The 23,163-nt window shown below is 41.5% G+C and overlaps 1 protein-coding gene across 6 annotated transcripts in view; it reads right to left on the reverse strand.

Moving 5' to 3' along the window:
* CTBP1 (C-terminal binding protein 1) overlaps positions 1–23,163 on the reverse strand; it is a 434,573-nt gene that overhangs the window by 277,119 nt on the left and 134,291 nt on the right. For all 6 annotated transcript variants that reach the window (XM_075194126.1, XM_075194124.1, XM_075194130.1 and 3 more), the window contains exon 2: positions 1,768–1,924. In XM_075194126.1, the coding sequence (XP_075050227.1) occupies positions 1,768–1,825 (58 nt within the window). In that variant the 5' untranslated portion in view covers positions 1,826–1,924. The remainder of the gene's footprint in view (positions 1–1,767; positions 1,925–23,163) is intronic.

The raw sequence follows: 23,163 nt of genomic DNA on the forward strand, positions 1-23,163 counted from the left end.
ATCTCCCATAGAGCTTACATCTTTCATCAACATCTCTACACACTTCACAATACAATGAATATCTATTTCCACCTTGGATAAATACATTCTTAATAATACATCTTTATATTATTTCTTATGTCTCTGATCCTCACTTTATTAATATATTTTGTTCACAGAGAACCAACATAGGCAGCACAGTGGTTAGCATTGCTGCCTCACAGCGCTGAGTTCGATCCTGATAAGAGACCTATATGTGTGCAATTTGTATGTTCTCCCCGTGTTTTCTCCCACAGTCCAAAAAACATACTAGGAGGTTAACTGGCTTCTGACAAAATGGACCTTAGTCTGTCTGTGAATATGCGGTAGAGAATATAGATAGTGAGCTCCAATGGGTCAGGGACTGATGTGAATGTATATATAGTCTCTGTATATCGCTGTGTAATATGGTTGACGCTATATTCATAAACAATAATAATATATCTGTTAGCATAACCTATCGCAATCCTCCTACATCTCACCCGCTTGCTAAGGATGCCTCTGAGAGGCCAGGCAGATAGTTCAGTGCAAATCAACAGGGGATCCTTATCTGTGCCCCCTAATTTGTGTACATATAAATGCAGCCAAAAAAGAAGATTCCCCTATTCCCCCAGTTAGTGATAAGAGGAGTGCAATCATATGATCGCACCGCAGTGTATCACCACCTGTGGGCAGCACGGTGGCTCAGTGGTTAGCACTTCTGCCTCACAGCATTAGTGTCATGAGTTCGATTCCCGACCATGGCCTTATCTGTGTGGAGTTTTCTATGTTCTCCCTGTGTTTGCGTGGGTTTCCTCTGGGTGCTCTGGTTTCCTCCCACACTTCAAAAAGATACTGGTAGATTAATTGGCTGCTATTAAATTAAGCTTAATCTCTCTCGGTCTGTATGTGTGTATGTTAGGGAATTTAGACTGTAAGCTCCAATGGGCCCCGGACTGATTTGAGTGAGTTCTCTGTACAGCGCTGCAGATTTAGTGGCGCTATATAAATAAATGATGGTGTCTCCGATTTTTATGTGTTCGGTGCTACAGTCAGGTCCTACTACTTTGTGCTTAAAAGTATCTCACGATCTATAGGAACAGGGACTTTTGTAGCTGAAGATCACAGTTAGCTTTTATAGGGCTTTTCTTAACTCCAAGGGGGTAGATTTATCAAGCTGCAGGATTGAAAAAGTGGAGATGTTGCCTATAGCAACCAATCAGATTCTAGTTATCATTTTGTAGAATGTACTAAATAAATGATAACTAGAATCTGATTGGTTGCTATAGGCAACATCTCCACTTTTTCAAACCCGCAGCTTGATAAATTTACCACCAGGACTATGTCTAGCAGACAATATCCATCAACACAGTAACGGTGGCTCATTGGTTAACACTTCTGCCTCACAGCACTGGGGTCATAAGTTCGATTCCCAACCATGGCCTTATCTGTGTGGAGTTTGTATGATCTCCGTGTTTGCATTGATTTCCTCCGTGTGCTCTGGTTTCCTCCCACACTCCAAAAACATACTAGTAGGTTAATTGGCTGCTATCAAATTGACCTCAGTCTCTCTGTGTGTGTGTGTTAGGGAATTTAGACTGTAAGCTCCAATGGGGCAGGGACTGATGTGAGTGTGTTCTCTGTACAGCGCTGCGGAATTAGTGGCGCTACATAAATTGATGATGATGATGAAAGTAGGCTCAATTATTGGCATAAGTTTCCTCAAAAACAACTTATTTTCAGTTTCATAAGATAATAAGAGCTCCTCACCTTCAAATATCCGATCTAATCTCTGCCGCTTCACTTTGTGTTTGTCCATGAGAGACATAAGACTTGGGCACCAGCAGTTGTCACCACGTAATTTCTACCAGTGACGCAGAGATAGCCAACCACGAGCAAAACAGGTTCTTCCAAATTACAGTATCACCTAAAATGAGAAAACTGCTATGAGATTTTGAACGAAAACATAAAATACAATAACAGAATATTGTAGATGTCACGTAACTCCCAACATCTAGAAGATAAAGTTTGAGACAAATTTTGCAATGCTCCCAATCCACCAAGGGTACGTCCCAAACCAACCAGTTGCACCCCAAGTTTGCTGCTATCACTGTACAATCTTTTGCCAGAAAAAAACTGGACTATCTTGAGTAGAACTTATCTCACTTGCTTTTTGTTGTTAAGAACATGTTTCTTTAGAAAGCAGTAATTCTGTAGAAATAATGCCGTTGCATTAACCTTTATATTATATTCCTGAACTGTGTAATTCACAAGCTCTGAAATCATCAGCGTCTTGTATGGACGTGAATAAAATGGTCTAAACTTTACAAATATTTACACTTTATGTATGTAACAAGGAGAATAAAAAAATGTATAACACATTAAAATGATATAGTAATGTGAGGTACCTCGCTGCACCTCACACTTGTGATAAACAAGATCAGAAAACAAGATTAGCAAGACATGGTGGAGAAAAAATATCACCCATTATTTGTGGGGAATCATACCTCCCAACTGTCCTGATTTCAGTGGAACAACCATTTTGCCGTGGCCTTGCCCCAGTCCCGCTGGTGGGGACATACATGTTGAAAGTTATGAGGTATTCTTCCTTTTTTTTTTACGTATAATTTTTGTTTTTAAATGACAACATGTATAATTAATGCAAATGAACTACCAGGAATGTTTGAAAGTAAAGAAAAACAACCATCAATAATAAATGAATATCGAACCAAAAGAAAATGCTGTCAGTGTGATAAATTCCAGAAACTTTTTAGTCTTAATTAAAGCAAGACGAAACTCCGGAGAGAAAAATTAAGAGGGAGAGAGTGCCTTATTCAAACAAAAAGTAAGTTAAGTTGAATTATGAAGCATGTTGAAGTCAAAGAATTGGATGAAGTCGGCTAAATTGATTAATATTGGTTTACCGTGTGGTTGCGATTAGTGCGCTACAATTAATAACGTAATTGTACAAGAAAACAACACACACACACACACACACTTACATTTACACTTACATTTGTAAATAGTACATATTTAATAAAGTTCCAACTCACATCAATTTATTATTATTTTTGAGCAGGTGGTGGTAAGCGCATACTTGCCAACTCTCCCGGAATGTCCGGGAGACTCCCGCATTTCGCGAAAGTCTCCCAGACTCCCGGGAGAGTGTGGCAATCTCCCTGATCGGCAAAATTCGGTTTAAACGCCGCGATTCACCCAGAATGATGCGATTTCGGCGCCCCGCCCCCTGCACACCCACGTCCCAGCCGGCATCTCCCGGAAGCCCGAAAACAAATGTTGGCAACTATGGGTAAGCGATTTCATTGAGCATGTGATTTCCACTGCATTTTGATTTCAGTGCTTTTTGTTTAAAGTGTGGCGTTAGATCCAGTAAGGAATGCTGTGCTGAGAGTGATATACATTGGGGAATTATTCTGAGTGCTTATTGAAGGTGATTTGTTTTTCTGTGTATGTATTGTACATATACGTATAAGTTCATTCCTATGGGAAATAAATGTAAAATAAATAAATCTAAACCAATGAAAAAGGTTAGGGAAGAAATGCAAAGAAAGAAGCTGTCACGAACGCCCAACCTGTCCCAGATACATCAATCTGAACAGCTGGCCGTGACTGACATCACCGTAGTCACTTAGCGATGAATACACCTTTTCTGCCACCATGAAGGATTTACTATGGTGTCCTTACGTTCACCAAAACCACTTACTAATGTTTCACACCACCTCTTGGCCTGCTTCGGTAGCCCTGTTTTCAGTGTTTTCTTAAGCTTCGGCCGACTTCTCGCTGATTATACCATCCCTTTCACTATCTGTCCCAGAAATAATCTGATTTGCTTTACCCTGTTACTTGTGTTTGTATACATTTTTGTTCTTTCTGTATCATGTTGTGTCTTGGTTATCTGTTTTCTGTATATGTAATGTACGGCGCTGCGGACCCTTTGTGACGCCTTATAAGTTAAAGATAATAAGAAATAATAATAATAAATCACAAACACATGTAGCATGAGCCTCCCTGGGCTTCGAAAATTCAAAATCATAGAAAATACGCTAGATTAAATGTATTTTAATCTGAAAAATGTTTCCAAGGCTTAGTTACAAAAAGTTAATGACAAGATATACAATAAGTTGCACAGATAAGTTTCAGACATAAAATAGGAAATAAAACCAGAGTCACTACTTACTAGTTAAGACTTGGTGTGCATGAGGGAACTCATGCACACCAAGTCGGGATATTTCAGTCTTGATAGACCACCTCATGAAAATGCACAATGTAATGTCTAAAGCAGAAGATTTTAAACCTTTTTCCACATAGCTCTCACTCCCCCCTTTGAAGCTTAGCTGTCAATAAGGACAGGTTGATCTCCCAAATGTCACAGGGCTTTCAAAGTGAGATAGGGATGTTCTGAGATCTGGAATGTTCACAGGGCCTGAGTTCTCACCTTTGCTCATTCAGCTTGGCTGGTCAGGTCCACATCCACTGAACACCAAAAAAACTCCTCAGAGATGCTTATCCATCTCCTTCTGGCTAATTTCAAAAGATTATTGACACCTGCATAGGTTCAGACTCGTGTCATTTATCAAAGCACACGTTGAGATTAGATTACAAGGTTACATACAATATACATTGTCATACCTGATTATTAAGGGAAAATAACAATAATACCTAATCGTCACAGAAGCGTGCATTTAAATTGTTTAAGTCTGAAGGGTCTGAGGAGTCCTTCCGTAGGTACAAGGAATGTAATAAAGCATGCAAAAAAGAATTAGATTGGCTAAATTAGAAAATGAAAGACAAGTTGCAAAAGAAAGTAAGACAAACCCCAAAAAGTTTTTAACTATATAAATGGCAAAAGGATTAAAAAAGATAATATAGGACCCCTAAGAAGTGAGATGGGTGAATTGATAAATGATACTAAGGAAAAAGCAGAGGTATTAAACACTTTATTTTCTTCAGTATTTGCTAGAGAGGAACAAATGGTAGGAATAATACACGCAAGGGTTCTTATGGAGCTAAACTCAGAAATAGCTAGACCGCTACTCTTAATTTTCATAGATTGAATCTCATCTGGCCCAGTACCTAGGATTTGGCGAATATGCAGATGTGGTGACATTGTTTAAAAATGGGACAACCAGGGAATTATGGACCTGTAAGCCTGACATCAATAGTGGGGAAACTATTGGATGGTATATTAAGGGATAGTATTCAGGATTACTTGGAGCACAATAAGATTATTAATGGGAATCAGCATGGATTTGTGAGGGATAGGTCATGTCAAACTAATCTAATTCGTTTCTACGAGGAAGTTAGTGGGAACTTAGACCAGGGCAGCACAGTAGATGTGATCTATTTAGATTTTGTAAAGGCATTTGATACAGTGCCACACAAGAGGTTGGTTTACACAATAAGGGAACTGGGTCTAGGAAACAACATGTACTTGGATCGAAAACTGGTTAGAGAATAAGGAACAGAGAGTTGTGATAAATGGAACATTTTATAATTGGTCAAAAATTTAAAGTGGTGTACCTCAAGGTTCCGTGCTGGGGCCACTCCTTTTTAATATATTTATTAATGATCTTGGTGATGGTTTAGAGAGTAAAGTTTCCATTTTCGCAGATGACTCTAAACTCTGTAAGGTAATAAAATCAAAGCAAGATGTAGCTTCTCTACAGAGGGACTTAAATAAACTGGAGGATTGGGCTGCCAAATTGAATATGAGGGTTAGCATAGATAAATGTAAAGTTATGCATTTAGGGATCAAAAACAAGCATGCAATCTATAAATTAATTGGAACTAATTTAGGGGAACCTATAATGGAAAAGGATTTGGGAATGTTCATAGACTGTAGACTTAGCAATAGTGCTCAATGTCAAGCAGCAGCTGCAAGGGCCAATAAAGTATTGGCATGCATAAAAAGGGGCATAGATGCAAGGAAGGACAGTGTAATTTTGCCACTATATAAATCATTGATATGACCTCATCTTGAATATAGAGTACAGTTCTGGGCACCACTCTATATAACAGATATTTTGGATCTAGAAAGGGTTCAGAGAAGGGTGACAAAATTGATAAAGAGTATGAAGCCATTAAGTTTTGAGGAAAGGTTAGCCGGTTTAGACATGTTTACTTTAGTAAAGAGGCTTCAAAGAGGGGATATGATTACTATGTACAAATACATTAAGGGTCAATACAGAGAACTTTCATGGGAACTTTTTACCCAAGGACTATACACAGGACACGCAGTCACCCCCTAAGGCTAGAGGAGAGGAAGTATTTAGCCAGCAAAGGAAGGGAATCTTTACAGTAAGGGCAGTCAAGATATGGAATTCACTGCCAGGGAAGGTTGTGATGACAGATTCATAGGGAAAAAATAGGACTCCAATATTGGGGCTGGAGGGATTTTTCCCGATTGAAACAGATTGGTAGATGCTTAATCTGGAACAATTTCAAATATAAGAGAGGGATCGCAGGAGATCCAAAATAGGTGGAACTTGATGGACCGGTGTATTTTTTCAACCTCATCAACTATATTACTATTGCCGGACTCTCGGGTTCACTGCCCGAGGTTTGACGAGCCTACCTGCTCTCCTGTTCCCGCTTCGTGCCACTGCTCCCGGCAGCCATGTCTTTGTCTGTTCTGCGCATGCACAGAACCGCTTGCCTTTCTAGCCTCCTGTCCCTCTTCTATTGTCCAGTGGTAACGCTCTGCAGACCATTGCATCCTGTCTTCAGCGTCTCCTGTGAATTGTTCTGCAGACTATGGCATCCTGTGGGCTATCTCCACTGTCCAGTGGTAACACTCCGAAGATCATTGCATCCTGTCTTCAGCATCTCCTGTGAATTGGTCCGCAGACTACCGCATCCTGTGTGTCTTCTCCACTGTCCAGTGGTTTCGCTCCGCAGACCATTGCAACCTGTCCTCAGCTTCTCTTGTTTATCGGTCCGCAGACTATTGCATCTTGGTACTGTCTCCACTGCCTAGTGGTAACTCTCTGCAGACCATCACATACTCTTTCAACTACCTCCAAGTTTATCTATCCACAGATTTATCGCTCTGCTCCGCTCTGCTGTTGCATTACTTCAAAGTGTCTTGCAGTTATTCTATTCTCCCAGGTTTCGTTGGGTACTTCCCTGGAGGGCCGCAAAATGCAGTGCAGAAGCCGCAAAGTCCCAATTCCCTTGCGGTGATCCCTGGCAAAAACCATCTGCACTGTTAGACTCCGCGCCTCTGGGAGGAATAGTACCAATCCCAGCAGAACCAAGAAGTATCCAACCCATTCTTTGGCAAACCTGATATTTACATGAAAGGTATTTATGGTAAAGGTCCTAAGAAATGTATTGTGTTTGGTCTTATATTATTTCTCATTTCACCAGAAGAAATCCGATACCATCGGAGAAGCAATCGCTCAAAAAATACTTTGTAAAAAGGTTTAGTTTAAACCAGCTTGAGTGGGTTCCCTCAGGCAAGAGATCTGCTCATCTGTTGGAATGACTTGTCCCACCTATGGAGAGAAATTCTTTGAACTGACCTATGGCCTGCACTGTACTGGACTGAATTGACCCCTGGGCCAATGAAGAAAGACCTTTGTTTATCTTTGTGTGCACTGTGACATCATCACTGTATAAAAAGCCACTGGATAGTAACATTCAGCCTCTTTGCTAACTCAGACTTCAGGATGGATGGCTGATTGCTGGATTCAAGTGCACTATGTGTAATGTATTCGGTTATACTTTCTTGTATTTTGCTTAATACCTTCTTATAATTCATCATAGTTTGCTGTAATTCTGCTATATTTTCCTATTAAATCTCTTTGTGCGTTGGAACCACATTAATCGCATCTTACAATATTTATTGGTAGTAATAATACGGACATAACAAGTAGAAGATATTGACGTCAATAGCAATGTGAAATATCTATATAGTTCAGTAAGATTCTCAGTTGTAATTATGGTGAAAGGAGGACAGAGTATGATGGCTGGAGTTGGAGAGATAAACATAAACCAAGTATCCCAGAAAGAATCAAATGTATCTATGTTTCATGTAATTGTAATGTTATTTTTTCCATAGAGGCTATAAACCAATGTTATTTTTAACCATCTTTTCTATTTCCCAACTCCACTGCCTGGGCTTCACCCTCAAATCTTCCCTCTCCTTTGCTCTCCACATTCAATCTCTCACCCAATCCTGTCGTTTCCAACTCCGCAACATTGCCCGCATCCGTCTCTTCCTATCTCAGGATGCCACGAAAAACCATCATACATGCACTCATTATTTCTCGGCTTGATTACTGTAACCCTCTTCTTACTAGTCTCCCCCTCTCCCACCTCACCCACCTCAGGTCTATACTTAACGCAGCTGCAAGACTCATCTTCCTCACCCAATGCTCCTCTTCAGCCTCCTCTCTCTGCCTTGCCTTACACTGGCTCCCCTTTCCCTACAGAATCCTTTTCAAACTCCTCACCCTCACCTACAAGGCCCTCTCCCACTCCACTGCTCCATACATCTCCAACCTCCTCTCCATTCACACTCCATCCCATCCCCTGCGATCGGCCAATGACCATCGCCTCTCCTCCACTCTGATAACCTCATCACACTCCAGAATGTAAGATTTCTCATGGACTGCTCCATCAACTGGAACGAGCTCCCACGTTCCATTAGAATGTCCTCTAATTTGTGCTCCTTCAAACAGGAAGTTAAAACTCATCTGTTCCTCAAACCCTATCACCCATCCACCAAACCTTCTCCATGCTTGATGTTCACACCTTTCCCCTGTCTTGTTTCTCGCTCCTCTTGTGATTGATCACCTCTGACTCCCAATTGTGACTCCTGTCTGTTTGCCCTCCTTTTGGATGTAAGCTCTTACGAGCAGGGCCCTCTTCCCTCCTGTCTCTCTACCTATTTTTCTCCTCCAACTCCACTATGCTATGTTTGGAGCTATTGACTGGTATTTTTTTTCACTGTTCTTTACTGTTTTACCCTGTATGGTCCACTGTCCGTTTTCTGTACGTCGCTTCGGAAATCTTGTGGCGTCCTATAATTAAAGATTAATGAAATAATACGTTGGAGGGTATGTGAAGATGGATCCTACCAGTGTTTTACCTGCATTTAAAATATGGGGAGCTAATTTACTAGATTTTGGCTAAAAACTGAGCATTGGAAGGCAAATAAAGGCACACTAGGGAGAGAGTTCAAGCTGAATATCAAATATTTGTTCAAGCATGGTAAGTATTTGAATTTTCCTTTTTTAAAGGAGCTGTCCACCCAAATTAATGTTTTAATATCAAATGTCAGGAGTCATGTTTAGGTTTAAAAATCAAAGGTCCGCTATGTAAATCTCATTACCCAGAAGTCTATTCTACTTCTGCAGTGGCTTATTTATGTCATGTCCCTAGGGAATGCAGTGTTAACATATACCTAACTCCCTTTATTGCTTCAGTCAAGTGGTCCTTTAATTAACAGATAATTCACTCGCTGTTCAGTAATTTATACTGGTCTTTTTGTATCAGCTGATGGTTCATTCATTACTAAAATATGGCATAATAAACTAGACAACCTACGGCTCTGTCACCCCAGTAACAGATAAAAAAAGAATGTTTTTAATCCTTATTTATAATAAATAAATAAATCCTAACAGCTTTAATCATTTTAGATAGTATTAATGTGTCTGTTCTTTCGTAATGGTCCGAATGTTGAAACCAGGGGGTAAATGTATCAAGCTGAGAGTTTTCCGGCGGGTTTGAAAAACCAATCAGATTCTAGCTAGCATTTATTTATTCCATTCTACACAATGATAGCTAGAATCTGATTGGTTGCTATAGGCAACATCTCCACTTTTCAAACTCGCCGAAAAACTCTCAGCTTGATACATTTATCCCCAGGTTGGGTTTATTTTAACCATGGACTAATGAAATTGTTTCTGTTACTTGGAAGACAAATCTTCCATATAATTAACTTTTTTAAGCTGCCTGGTTGATGACCCTCCTATACAGCTAATGAATGAACCATGACCTTATAGTTGGAGACCACAATGAAGTACCAAACACTACCATTATCTCCCAAATTGTCAAGGTTTAGGTGGGAGAGCCCTGACTTCTGGGCTCTGTTGTCCTGTTATCTAGAACGAGCCAAAAAGTTGAAAGGTTTGTCCTTTTATAGCATCATCATCATCACCATTTATTTATTTAGCTCCACTAATTCCGCAGCGCTGTACAGAGAACTCATTCACATCAGTCCCTGCCCCATTGGAGCTTACAGTCTAAATTCCCTAACACACACACAGACACACAGACTAGGGTCAATTTTGTTAGCAGCCAATTAACCTACCAGTATGTTTTTGGAGTGTGGGAGGAAACCGGAGCACCCGGAGGAAACCCACGCAAACACGGGGAGAACATACAAACTCCTCACAGATAAGGCCATGGTTGGGAATTGAACTCATGACCCCAGTGCTGTGAGGCAGAAGTGCTACCACTAAGCCACCGTGCTGCACCCTATAGCATAGTGGTGGGGAACATTTGCCATGTGCTTCTGGCACTTGTGTGCTTGGTATTCAGAGGGTGCTCTTAGGGGAGGGGTTAGGGGGCAGCTCAGTGCATTAGCATCACTGGATATGCCACTGGGAGTGAGCCATACCCCATGACACGGGGTAACGCCCCCTTCTAGTCCACATCTGCAATTTTACAACTTGAAAAGTTGGAAGGAATGACTAATCCTATTGTAATAATATAATTAGATCCCAATTTCCATTCAGTATATTTCCTTTTCTTCACAATAATATGCTTAATTTAACTGAGAAGCAATTATAATGAAAAATCAAACAATTGGGTTGCAGAGTTGATTCGGTTTCAAAATGTCTGTTCGACCAGGGCAACAGAAAACTGTTTTCAGCTATCAAGAGCTTGTTTGGCAATCTTGAATTCACTCAGGTGTTTGACAAGCAGCAAAACTTGGGTAGGAGTCTGGCAGTGGTTTGCAAAAGAATTCAACCCCTTAAAAAAGTCAACATATTTGTCTAGATTACAGATGACACACAGATTGTTTCAGAAAGTATTTCTATGGCGTACCAGTAAGCTCTTAAAGTAAATTTTCAAACTCATAATTCATTATTTGTTTGCAAATTTAAAAAAATAAATACAAACTGAAAAATTATGCTTGTATAAGTATTTAACCCCTGAAGACTAGTACTGGCTAGAACCACCTTTTGCTGCAAGAACAGCTTTAAGTCTGTAAGTGTAAGTTTGTACAAGGTTTGCACCCTGTTTGGGAGTGATTTTTCCAATTCTTCTCTGCAGATTTGCTCTGGGTTGTTCAGGTTGGTTGGATGACGCGTGAGGACTGCGATTTTCAAATAGTGCCACAGGTTCTCAATTGGACTGAGATCAGGACTTGGCCATTGTAGAACATTCACCTTTTTGTTGTTGAACCACGCCAGTGTTCCTTTGACCTTGTGGCCATTGTCCTGTTGAAAGGTCAATTTTCTCCCAAGATTTAGTTTTCTAGCAGACTGAATAAGGAAATCTTGCAGTATCTCCCTGTATTTTGCACAATACATCCGTCCTTCAATTTTACCATGATGCCCAGTCCCCGCTGAGGGAAAGCTTCCCTACAGCATGATGCTGCCACCCCTGCTGGAATGGTGTTTGCTGAGGATTGGGCAGTGTTAGTCTGATGCCACACATAGTGTTTTGAATTTGGGCCAAAAGCATTATTGTCTCATCGGACCACAAAGACTTATCCCACATTTTAGCTGGGTCACTCTGATGTTTTCTGGCAAACTCTAGACGTGCTTCATGCAGTTTTACCTTTAGTAATGGCTTCTCTCTACCACCCTCCCATACAGTCCATACATGCCAATGTTTTGAGGTTGACTTCCGGGAGCTGAGGGGAAAGAGGTGGATGTGCGGGGGGGCAGGACTTGAAAAACGCATCATTTTGGCCCCTAATGACACGATTAAGCCCCACCCCCGATATTCAATGCCGTTAATTTCGGCATTTTTTTAGGATCCGGGAGTTGTGCCTACTCTTCTGGGAGTCCCGGAGTACTCCACGAAATTCGGGAGCCTCCCGGAAATTCCAGGAGAGTAGGCAAATATGATACAGTCCAGTTGTATGTGTGGTGGTCGAGTACTGATGGGAAATCCTTCCCTTACCTTGTCTCCCAGACACAAGTCAGGTTCTTTTCTCTTTTGGCTATCCGGTGGTCAGGAGATAAATACTTCAATGAAAGGGACAAAGATTGGTCAAACAACTTGATTTTATTGAGAATGCGGTAAGGATAGTTTTGGTAAGCCACCGCGCCACTGACCCCTTCAGCTCAATAGTAATGACAAAATAATGCGTCTGATCAGCATAGAGCACAATAGCATTTAACATATAACATACACCTGGTCAGTATAAGGCAGAATAACGATAACATCTTCAATACACATTGTCTAATAAGGCACACTGGTAATCACAGTTACTACTTTTACGTTAACAATATCTGACTGGTGATGATGCAATAACCATCAATAATAACCCATCAAGACTCTTACGGTCACTACCGCGCCCACTAGAGGGCTACTTCTTATTCAGGTGTTTGGGGTACCGTGCTATTCCCTATGGGTCAGGTGCCCCACTTTTAGCATCTACTGCTGAGTTAACTTGAATTGCAGTGGTACCACTAACACTGAATGTCACACCTTCAATATTAATAAATCAATTCTTAGGTAAATCACATAACATTAACATCATCTAAAACATTTGGTGCACCAATATTATCCCCGTTAACGTTACCATATTTTCCACTCAGTCCTGGGCTGACCTGTGCACAGGAATTTGGGTAGTGTTCCAATGTCCTGCAGAGGCTTCCATCAAGGGTTAAGTATTATAGTAGAAAGCAGAGCTGTTGCTCATTTCAGCCACAAGATGGCGCTGTTCTCTGTCAGATTCATTGACTAACAGTCAATGAATCTCTATCAGCACATGTACTCTGCAGCAGGGTATAATGTCCAGATATCAGCACACCCACACACAGGATATAGCTGAAACGACCGTCTTAATTGTTCCCTGCAGCCTGTGTATAGGTATGATCTGGGGAAAGGCTCTCACAATCCTTCCTTGTACAAGAATGCAATGTCAGTTTTGGATAGATTCTCTCATCACTCTTCCCTCTGACACTGGGGTGTGTGCAATACACTGCAGGCTGAGGTTTTACCTTGAAAAGAGTTCTGTAGTTAGTGAATACTGTCTTTGGCACCCCGCTGCGTGTCCCCAGCTGTTCTCCGTCCGCTTTGCTGGCAATGTCACAGTTCTGGCAACAGCTTATATTCTCTCTGCTCGGCTGCATATCCTCCCCCTTGTTCCTTCTACCATGCTCTCTCTCTCTCTCTCTCTCTCTCCCTTCCTGCACAACCTCTTCCTGTTACTCCCCCAGCCAATCAGGGCCTTCATCCTCCTCCTGTCAATCACTCCTGGGCACAAGTTTTCAGGAGCACAATTAACCCCTTGTAGCCCTGCATTTTAAAAGCGTTTATGCACTCCTCTGTGCTGTTCAACAGGGCTTTGGGGTACCACATATGCCGAGCTGTTGATATGGTTGACTTGTGCACCATCATTCCAGTCTCAGCCACTGATCTCTGTAGCTCCCTCATAGTGATAGTTGTCCTCTCTGTGGCTTCCCTCACCAGTCTCCTTCTTGCTCTGATGCTGAGGTTTGAGGGACAACCTTGTCTAGGCAGTGTCTTGGGTGATATGATGCAACTTCTTGTCCTCACAATTGATCCAACAGTGCTCACCAGCACTTGGATATTATATGATTCACAGGTGGAAGCTAATTGAAAGCCAGTTGATAGGACAATATCTTTCATCTGTGTAAACTTGAAAATGTACTCTAAGGAACAATCTGTGAAAGTATCAAGTATACAGACAAAGCTGTTGACATTTTAGGGATTGAATACTTTTGCAACCCCTGCATTTTTTGTGCTCCCTGAGGTATGACATATTGAGTTACCGCTTTGCTCACTTTGGGTTAAACATCCCGGATTCCCGGACTGCATTTTATTTTTCTCACTAGTGACATTCTGACAAATTGCAAAGAAAATGAATTGTAATTGGCTGCACGATTCAATCACCGTGTGGCAGCTGAGTGGACTAAACATCCTTATTTTATCTGGTTGAACTTCATACTGTCACTAAAATCAATCAACTTCCTGGAGATTTGTAGCTTCACCCTCACAGAACCTTCACCGCGTCAGACAAACCATTGCTGACTGAACGGAATAGTGGCTTTATTCTTAACACCTCAAGCTTATTACACAGTTCTCCAAACACAGCATCATTGGCAATACTCTCTCCTTTATTGTTCTCGTGTTTTCTAGGCTGCGCACGTGTCAGAATGTTAAGACTATGACAATGAAACAAGAACAAGATCGGTGATGCATTCACTGACACAACAAAAAGACCTATAATTAAACCAACTCTAGTTATTGCAATTAGTAGACCACAACCTGAGCAATTATGTGAGAGCACTGACATACCAAGGAAGTGATAGAGCATCAGCAAGGTTTAAATATAACAAAACACCACATAAAAGGGGGTGCATGGTGATGAAAATACAATGCTATAATACATGACTAGGTACAAGATTCATGATGATGCACTCACTGCATGATGGTGGAGGGGTATGGCCAAGCCTTGGAGATAACTATCCACTAGCTATAGGGACCAAGACCCTGAGATAGCTATTCACTAGCCATCTGGACTGGACCCTAGAGGTAACTATTCACTAACCATAAGGACTGGGTCCTAGAGGTAACTATCCACTAACAATAGGAACCGAGCAACAGAGGTAACTAACCACTAACAATAGGAACCAATCTCCAGAGATAACTATCCACTAACAATAGGAACCGAGCCACAGAGGTAACTATCCACTAACAATAGGAACCAAGCCACAGAAGTAACTAACCACTAGCAATAGGAACTGAGGAGCGTAGAGGTAACTGTCCACTAACCAACGAGACTGGGTCCTAGAGGTAACTATCCACTAACAATAGGAACCGAGCAACAGAGGTAACTAACCACTAACAATAGGAACCAATCCCCAGAGATAACTATCCACTAACAATAGGAACCGAGCCACAGAGGTAACTATCTATTAACCATTGGAAGCGAGACACAGAAGTAACTATCCACTAGTAATAGGAACTGAGCCGCGTAGAGGTAACTGTCCACTAACCAACGAGGCTGAGTCCTAGAAGTAACTATCCTCTAGCCATATGGAGCAAGCCCCAGCGCTAACTAACAACTATCAATAGGAACCCGAGCCACAGAGATAACTAACCACTAGCAATAGGAACAGAGCCACAGAAGTAACTAACCACTATTAATAGGAACCCGAGCCACAAAGATAACTATCCACTACCAATAGGAACCGAGCCGCAGAGGTAACTATCTACTAACCACAGGGACCGAGCCACTGAGGTAACTATCCACTAGCCATTGGAATTGAGCTCTACAGGTAACTATCCACTAGCCATAGGGACAAAGCCACAAAGGTAACTATCCTCTAACTATAGGGACCAAGTCCCAGAGGTAACTATCCACTAACCATAGGGACCAAGCTCCAGGAGTAATTATCCACTAACCATAGGGACAGAGCCCCGGAGGTAACTATCCACTAGCTGCAGGGACTGACCCTAGAGGAAATTATCGACTAGCCCCAGAGAATACACAAAAAGAGTAACATGAATGCAGGGATGTATATGCCATGTGCTCGCGCAGTAGGAAAAATCATATTATATGATTAGAAACGGGGCTTGCGTCCATCTCTAAATAAACCCTTAATATCTTATACTCATATGACTAATACAATAAATCTATTACTGATTTTTCATAGATCATATTCCTTATATGTTTATTTTTAAATCTCTTGCACTAATCATTATAGTAGTATCATGCCTTTAATATTGAGCTTCGTTATTTATTGAACATGTTTACGTTTTTCTAATTGAAATACAGTTTATTATTCTCTATATAATACAATAAATATTCCATATTTTACAGATTGTTTTTTTTTTTCAAGTGCCCAATTAATTAATTACCCCAGCCTCATGAATACGGATTGTATTCATGCAGTGAGTACTCTAGCGAGACCAGGAGGAATCTTTTTTATTTACTCTTGGATAGTTCTTAGTTCTGGTTTTCTGGATCTGAATTCTCTGTCAAACTCATGAGCTCTCTAGGATGATGAGATAGCACCATATGGCTTAAAGGAGAACTGGGGGACCCTCGTCAAGGAGTCCCACTGTCCCACGCTCTCCACGCCTCCTTATGGCGGCTGTTATTGTTGGATTTTTGGAGTGTAGGTATTTTGGGAACAGGGTAAACCTACCGTTCCATTGGAAACAACCTGACCACATCTTGTATTGTCAGAACCAAACCCAGACATAAAAATCAGGACTATGTATGACACTCTCAGTTCTACTACCTGTTAGAGTTCTCCTTTAACAGGGTTAGCAATAGATGAATTCACAGCCAAGATCTGGTACACAAATGCAGGCTACCTGGAAGCGCTAGATCCACTGGACTTGTGCTTGCAGTTGACAGATACTTATAAACACAATTCGATGCCCAGCACTATGATGATATCACCTCTCATTTGGAAACTCTCTGTTAATCTGTCCCAACCTGGAAGCTAATGCTGCAAAGGTATATGATATATACTTCCAGGACATAGTTACCTGGGTGGGGTACGTTTTTGTGATTGCCACAATTCCGACAATCGCAATTGCGACAAAAGAATACTGATTATAATAATCCCGATATGCAGGATATCCAGATTTACCCTAAAAAAGATACATAACATCAGCGGCACGCCTGCTATAGATTCCGAAAGCAGAAAAACCCGGCAGTTGCAAATGATGCAAATTAAAATGGAGAGAGTGAGATTTTCTGGTTTTAAAGTGGCAATGTCAGGACCTGCCACCTTTATAATGTAGAACCCTTTATCCTAAGTCTAATTGTAACCCTTACCGTAACTGTTACCGTAACCCTCACTCTAATCCTAACCCTAAACCTAACTCATACATTAGACTATAGATGCGACCAGGAGAGCAGTACACACTCCGGCTTCGTGCCAACATCAATAGTGAAGTGGATGGAGCTATCACTTAATGACACAATTCACAGCAAATCGCATAATCTCCCAGAGGGGAGATCAAAGTATTCTCCTGGACAGTGTTCTGTATAGACTGGTTTTAACAGTATAAGTAGCCCAATGCTGTTTTACATACACAGGAGCTACACCTGACATAGTTTGTGACATAGGGCCTCATAGTTGCCGACTTTGTGACTCTGTCCTCCGGGAGGACAGGTCACGTGACAGTGGTAGGAGGGGGTGTGGTGATGTCTTTGTGTCACCATAGCCAAACCCCCACTCTACAAGTGCCTAAATTCACTGCAGTGAATAGCGGGGGGCATGGCTTAATGTCGCGATTAAGCCCCGCCCCCCAATATTCAATGCCCGTGAATTTAGGCATTTTTTTAGGATCCGGGAGGGTTGCCTACTCTTTTGGATACGAGAGTCCGGGAGGACTCCCCAAAATTTGGAAACGTCCTCCCGGAAATTCCTGGAGAGTAGGCAAGTACGAGTTATACATATTTTGCACACCAAACATACGCATAAAAATAATGTTGCAAAACAATCGTACCTATGTATATTGTGTCAGACGTATCTGGATATATATACAGCCATCTCACAGTATTTCTGCATCAGGTATAAGTCAGGCATACAAATGCATTCCCTTATGCCCCACAGAATAGAGCTGCAGCTTGAGAGTGTTACTAACAAAAGTCACATTACCCTATTCGTACACATTATAATGTAATGAGCATCATATTCACAATAGAGAATAGTTAATAATATATGCGAAAGCCCCATTTTCCTCTTCACAAAATAGGTCTTAATAAAAGTATAGGAAAAGGCCCGAACGCCGACTGGTTCTCACCAAATTCCTTTGCCGAGTGCACAGCAAGAAATGCCTCTTATAATGTGCCCTCTCCACGTTATCTCTTTTTATTAATTCTGTTCCTCAAAATGAAATACAATTATTGGCCTGCTCCAGGGAAAAAAGACACATCAATGCATCTACTCCATACTTACCAAGGAAGACCCCTCGCTTCTGTTCTTCCAACGACAGCTGCAAACTTTTCCTCAAATGTGGCCAACTTGCTCTATAAAGCTATGCACCTCGTTGGAAATCTAGACGAACTTCTGGGCAGCAAGACTTCCGTTTTAACCAAAACTTCTTCTGTCGTTTGCACTTCTATGCATGCAATTTTATAGTGCTTTTTTATTAAAAAAAAGACTCCATACAAACATAGGGGTATATTTCTTAAGCTGTGGTGAGCCACAAATCCAGAGAAGATAGCTGTTTTCTCCGGAGAACAGCCACCGTAGCATTTCTTTACATGTATCAAAGGGTTAAAGCAGGAGAAAATCCTCTGGAATCCTTTCCCTTATCTCACCATTGCTGCTGGAAACACCTGGTGGTGAATATTTCAAGCTGAGAGTTTTCCGGCGGGCTTTAAAAACCGATCAGATTCTAACTATCATTTATTTAGTACGTTCTACAAAATGACAGCTAGTATCTGATTGGTTGCTATAGGCAACATCTCCACTTTTCAAACTCGCCGGAAAACTCCCAGCTTGATACATTTACCCCCTGGTACTTTCTGAGACCTGCAAGTATAAAGAGATGGAGCCAACAGGGTAAATGAAGATGGCTCTCAACAAGAAGTGGGCCATAAAACCAGACTGAACAAGTGCCAGGTTGATCCAATCAGATGGTGCCCACTTAGAATTGACAACTGTTTAAGTCATTCCCATTGGCCACACTCATCCTTGGGGGCTAAATGAAACAGTCACCTACAGCCTTTCCAGTGTTGATCTTGCGGCAAAGAGAGGGACCCATACGCGCCTGATCCTGCGGGAGCCTTCGTCAGAGGTAAAGCGTAGTTTAGAATAGCCTTCTCCCTTACATTGATAACTAAACGTAATCTTGAATCCCAGAATGCATTGTCTTATATTTCCTACTTCAAACTCATATTTCCACCGATACCGGCTGCTCAACAGCATCAACAAATAATCTCTCTGAACAGAATCACAGGCTGTGCATGTATGACCACAGCAAACGCCTTGTGTCTCTGATACAAATGGTCTCTGACAGGAGGCACAGAGGTAGCGCACAGGAAAGTGTGTTTAGATTTGTAGGTCCATCTGTTCCGCTGTGTTTCAGAGCAAATGTCAAACAGCTGGAAGAAATTGTACAGGAGCCAATGTGGATTTCATGTAAACTCTCTGAGATCGTGTTTGAAATATTTAAAGTCAGATGAAAAATGATGGGAGTTATGTTGGTATTAAAATGTGTTTTGTGACGGCGTGAAAACGTTCTATGCTAAAGTGATCACATACACAGGCTAATAGTTATGTTATTTTCACAGTGCAACGAATTAGAACGGTAACAGAAGGAACAGGTTAATATGTTAAATTGTTTATTCGGTTATGGTAATAACCACTGTACATTTTTAAAACGTCTTGAAAAAGGCTCCAATGGGAACCGAAACATTCATACAATAAATCGTTTTTGGATTTCCCAAGTCCTAGGAGTGCCATTCCTTATGTAGAGTCCGGAGTAAATCTATCTAGAAGGTGCAATTCTGCACCTTGGAAAATCCATCTTAAGCTGCAAGGGGAAGTAAGTTTGGAATGTGCCGACAGATTTACACATCCTAGCTCAACTCTAAATCTCAGTGCAAAAATACAGCTATCCAGTATGTGTGTACTACATGCAAAGTAGCCAAAATTTCCCTGCATGCGAGAAAAAATACATTTGCACCCTTTAGATTGCAACATGGGATGCACAGGTGCAAAATTGTACAATATTAGCCGGATTTGAGCCTAACTCTATATGAACTACTTTACTATATATGTAAATTGCACAGGCCAGAGAACCTTTAGGGAGTATATTTCCTAAATGGTGGGTTTGAAAAAGTGGAGATGTTGTCTATAGCAACCAGCTGTCATTTAGCTGACATTTTGTAGAATGTACTAAATAAATGATAACTAGAATCTGATTGGTTGCTATAGGCAACATCTCCACTTTTTCAAACCCGCAGTTTAATAAATATACCCCTAGGTGTTCATTCTTCGTATCCTGCTCCTAATTATAAATCCTGTCTTGCTGATCCTTCCCTTCCTCTGTCAGGAAGCGACCAAAATCCTGGTCCATTCATTCATCATTTCTGGTCTTGAATATTGAAACCTCCTTCTCACCTCACTCTCGCACTTCTGACCTTCAATCCATACAGAATGCTGCGGCTAGGCTCCTCTTCCTCTCCCACCGCACCTCTTCTGCTTCACCTCTGTGTAAATCCCTTCATTGGCTCCCTATCTGTTTTAGAATTCAGTTCAAGCTCCTTACTCTCACTTACAGAGCCCTTACTGTCACTTCTCTCCCCCTTACATCTCTGACCTTGTCTCGAGGTACATACCTACCTGGCCACTCCGCTGTGCCTCTGCCCTCTGCTTCAATTCACCTCTCATTACCTCCTCCCATGCTCGCCTCCAAGACTCCTGCCGTGCTGCCCCTAATATTTGGAACTCCCTACCCCGTCTTACTTGACTCTCCCCCAACCTTTAGTGCCACTCACTCAAAACTCACCTTTTCAAGCTTGCCTATCCTACCACCTCCTAACCATTATATCCATCACCTCTTTTTCCCCATCTCCCATCTAAATTTTTTCTCCCAGTTGGTCCTACTGTCTCTCACCACCCCTCCCTTTAGAATGTAAGTCCTCACAGGCAGGGTCCTCTATACCTATTGTCCCACGTCCGTCTCCTGTCCCGTCACGTCTTTTGCTGCACTCTGTGAGTCCCCATAGTATTACTCACACTCATCTGTGCTGTTGACATGTATTACCTCATCTATTAGTTACTTGCTTCTGTATCCGGCGCTACGGAATCTGTGGCGCCTTATAAATAAATAAATAATAATAATATTATAGACAGCAGCAGGGATTATTTGAAGAGATGAGTGTGCTGATCTTGTGGGAGGCGGTGTCCTATTCACTTCATGAGATGGAACAGTGTCATGATTTTCAGGTAGGGAATGTATTATTATTATTATCATGGATTTGCACGTACAGTACAGAAAACAGTACATACATAAAACAGGGACATTCAAGGTAGAATTTTGGGTACCCTGACAAATTTTGATCCTGGAACCACCTCTTATCGAGAGATGAAGTTATTTACTTCCAAAATTTTAAGCAAAGGTTCAGGGTCTCCCAACAGCATAATACGAGAATGTTGCGCTGTCAAATACTATATTTATATATATATATATATATGTATTTGACCACATCTTTTAATTATTAAATTGAGCTGTTACAATCAGACCCGTTGCCAGTGGTGTATAAAATCAAGCACCTAGCCATGAAGTCTTCATTTGCAAATATTTGTGATACATAATGGGTCGTTCTAAAGAGCTCAGTGACTTCAAGCGTGGTACTGTGATAGGATGCCACCTTTGTAATAAGACGGTTCGTAACATTTCATCCCTGCTGCATATTCCATGGTCAACTGTAAGTTATATTACTACAAAGTGGAAGCGTTTAGGAACAACAGCAACTCAGCTACAAAATGGAAGACCACGTAAAATTACAGAGCAGGGTCAACGACTGCTAACGCGTTTGATGTGTAAAAGTCGCCAATGCTCTGCAGATTCCATAGCTGAAGAGTTCCAAACTTCCACTGGCATTAATGTAAGCACAAAAACTGTGCGGTGGGAGCTTAATGGAATGGGTTTCCATGGCCGAGCAGCTGCATGCAAGCCTCACATCACCAAGACCAATGGCAAGTATCGGATGGAGTGGTGTAAAGCACACCAGCACTGAACTGTCGAGTGACGAATCACGCTTCTCTGTTTGGCAGTGAGATAGGCAGGTCTGGGTTTGGCGGATGCCAGGAGAACGTAACCTGTCTGACTGCATTATGCCAACTGTGACGTTTGGTGGAGGAAGGATAATGGTATGGGGTTGTTTTTCAGGGTTTGGGCTCGGCCCCTTATCTGCAGTGAAGGGCAATCTTAATGCTTCAGCATACCAAGTCATTTTGGACAATCCTATGCTTCCAACATTGTGGCAACAGTTTGGGGAAGGCCCTTTTCTATTCAAACATGACTTTGCCCAAGTGCACAAAGCAAGGACTACAAAGACATGGTTTGTTGAGTTCGGTGTGGAACAACTTGACTGGCCCACACAGAGCCCTGACCTCAACCCCATTGAACACCTTTAGGATCAACTGGAACGGAGATTACGAGCCAGGCCTGCTCGTCCAACATCAGTGCCTGACCTCATAAATGCTCTACAGAATGAATGGGCACAAATTCCCACAGAAACACTCCAACATCTTGTGGAAACCCTTCTATATGAAACGAAGTGTATGTATCCAAATTGTTAAAATCGTTTTTGTTCATTTACCAGATTACTTCAATGTAGTAATAGAAAATCTGTGCTTTCACATATAAGGACAAAAATCATCTGGATCTCACTATGTCGTCAAGTTTGCTGTTATTTAATTTAATGTGACCAATAACAGACAACACGTTTTACTTTTTCATTATTTATTCAACCAAAAATAAGCCAACATGAAACAAATATGGTCCACTAGTACCCACAATTCTCTCTGGCCTGGATTCCTGTGACCTGCAATTAGCAGTGATTGGGTTAGACCACCAATCATCAAATAGCAGCAGAAGTTTGTACAGGCCAGAGTTAAGAGTGGAGCAAACGCATCCCTTGCTAAGTGTGTAAGAGGCGCAACTTTAGGCTTTGTTTTGTGGAGCACAGCAAAATTTCATTCTGCAGAGTGAGAATATTTAAACAAGATAATGTGGTGGAAAGGGAGCATTTTTAGGGGAATTCTAGTTGTAGAGAGACACTAAATCTCTGTAAAAAGAATTAGCCCCAGCTCAGAGCTGGCAGTTTTCGGGTCTGGTTCTACACTTCTAATGCAGTGAAGGGCACAGTGAAGTAGCCTCCAAAGGGGCCGCACAGAAGAAGGATGGGTATGACATGTGGTATGACATGTGACCTCCCTGCACTGTGCA

This window comes from Mixophyes fleayi, chromosome 1, assembly GCF_038048845.1.
Source record: "Mixophyes fleayi isolate aMixFle1 chromosome 1, aMixFle1.hap1, whole genome shotgun sequence".
In the NCBI taxonomy this organism is placed as follows: domain Eukaryota; kingdom Metazoa; phylum Chordata; class Amphibia; order Anura; family Limnodynastidae; genus Mixophyes; species Mixophyes fleayi.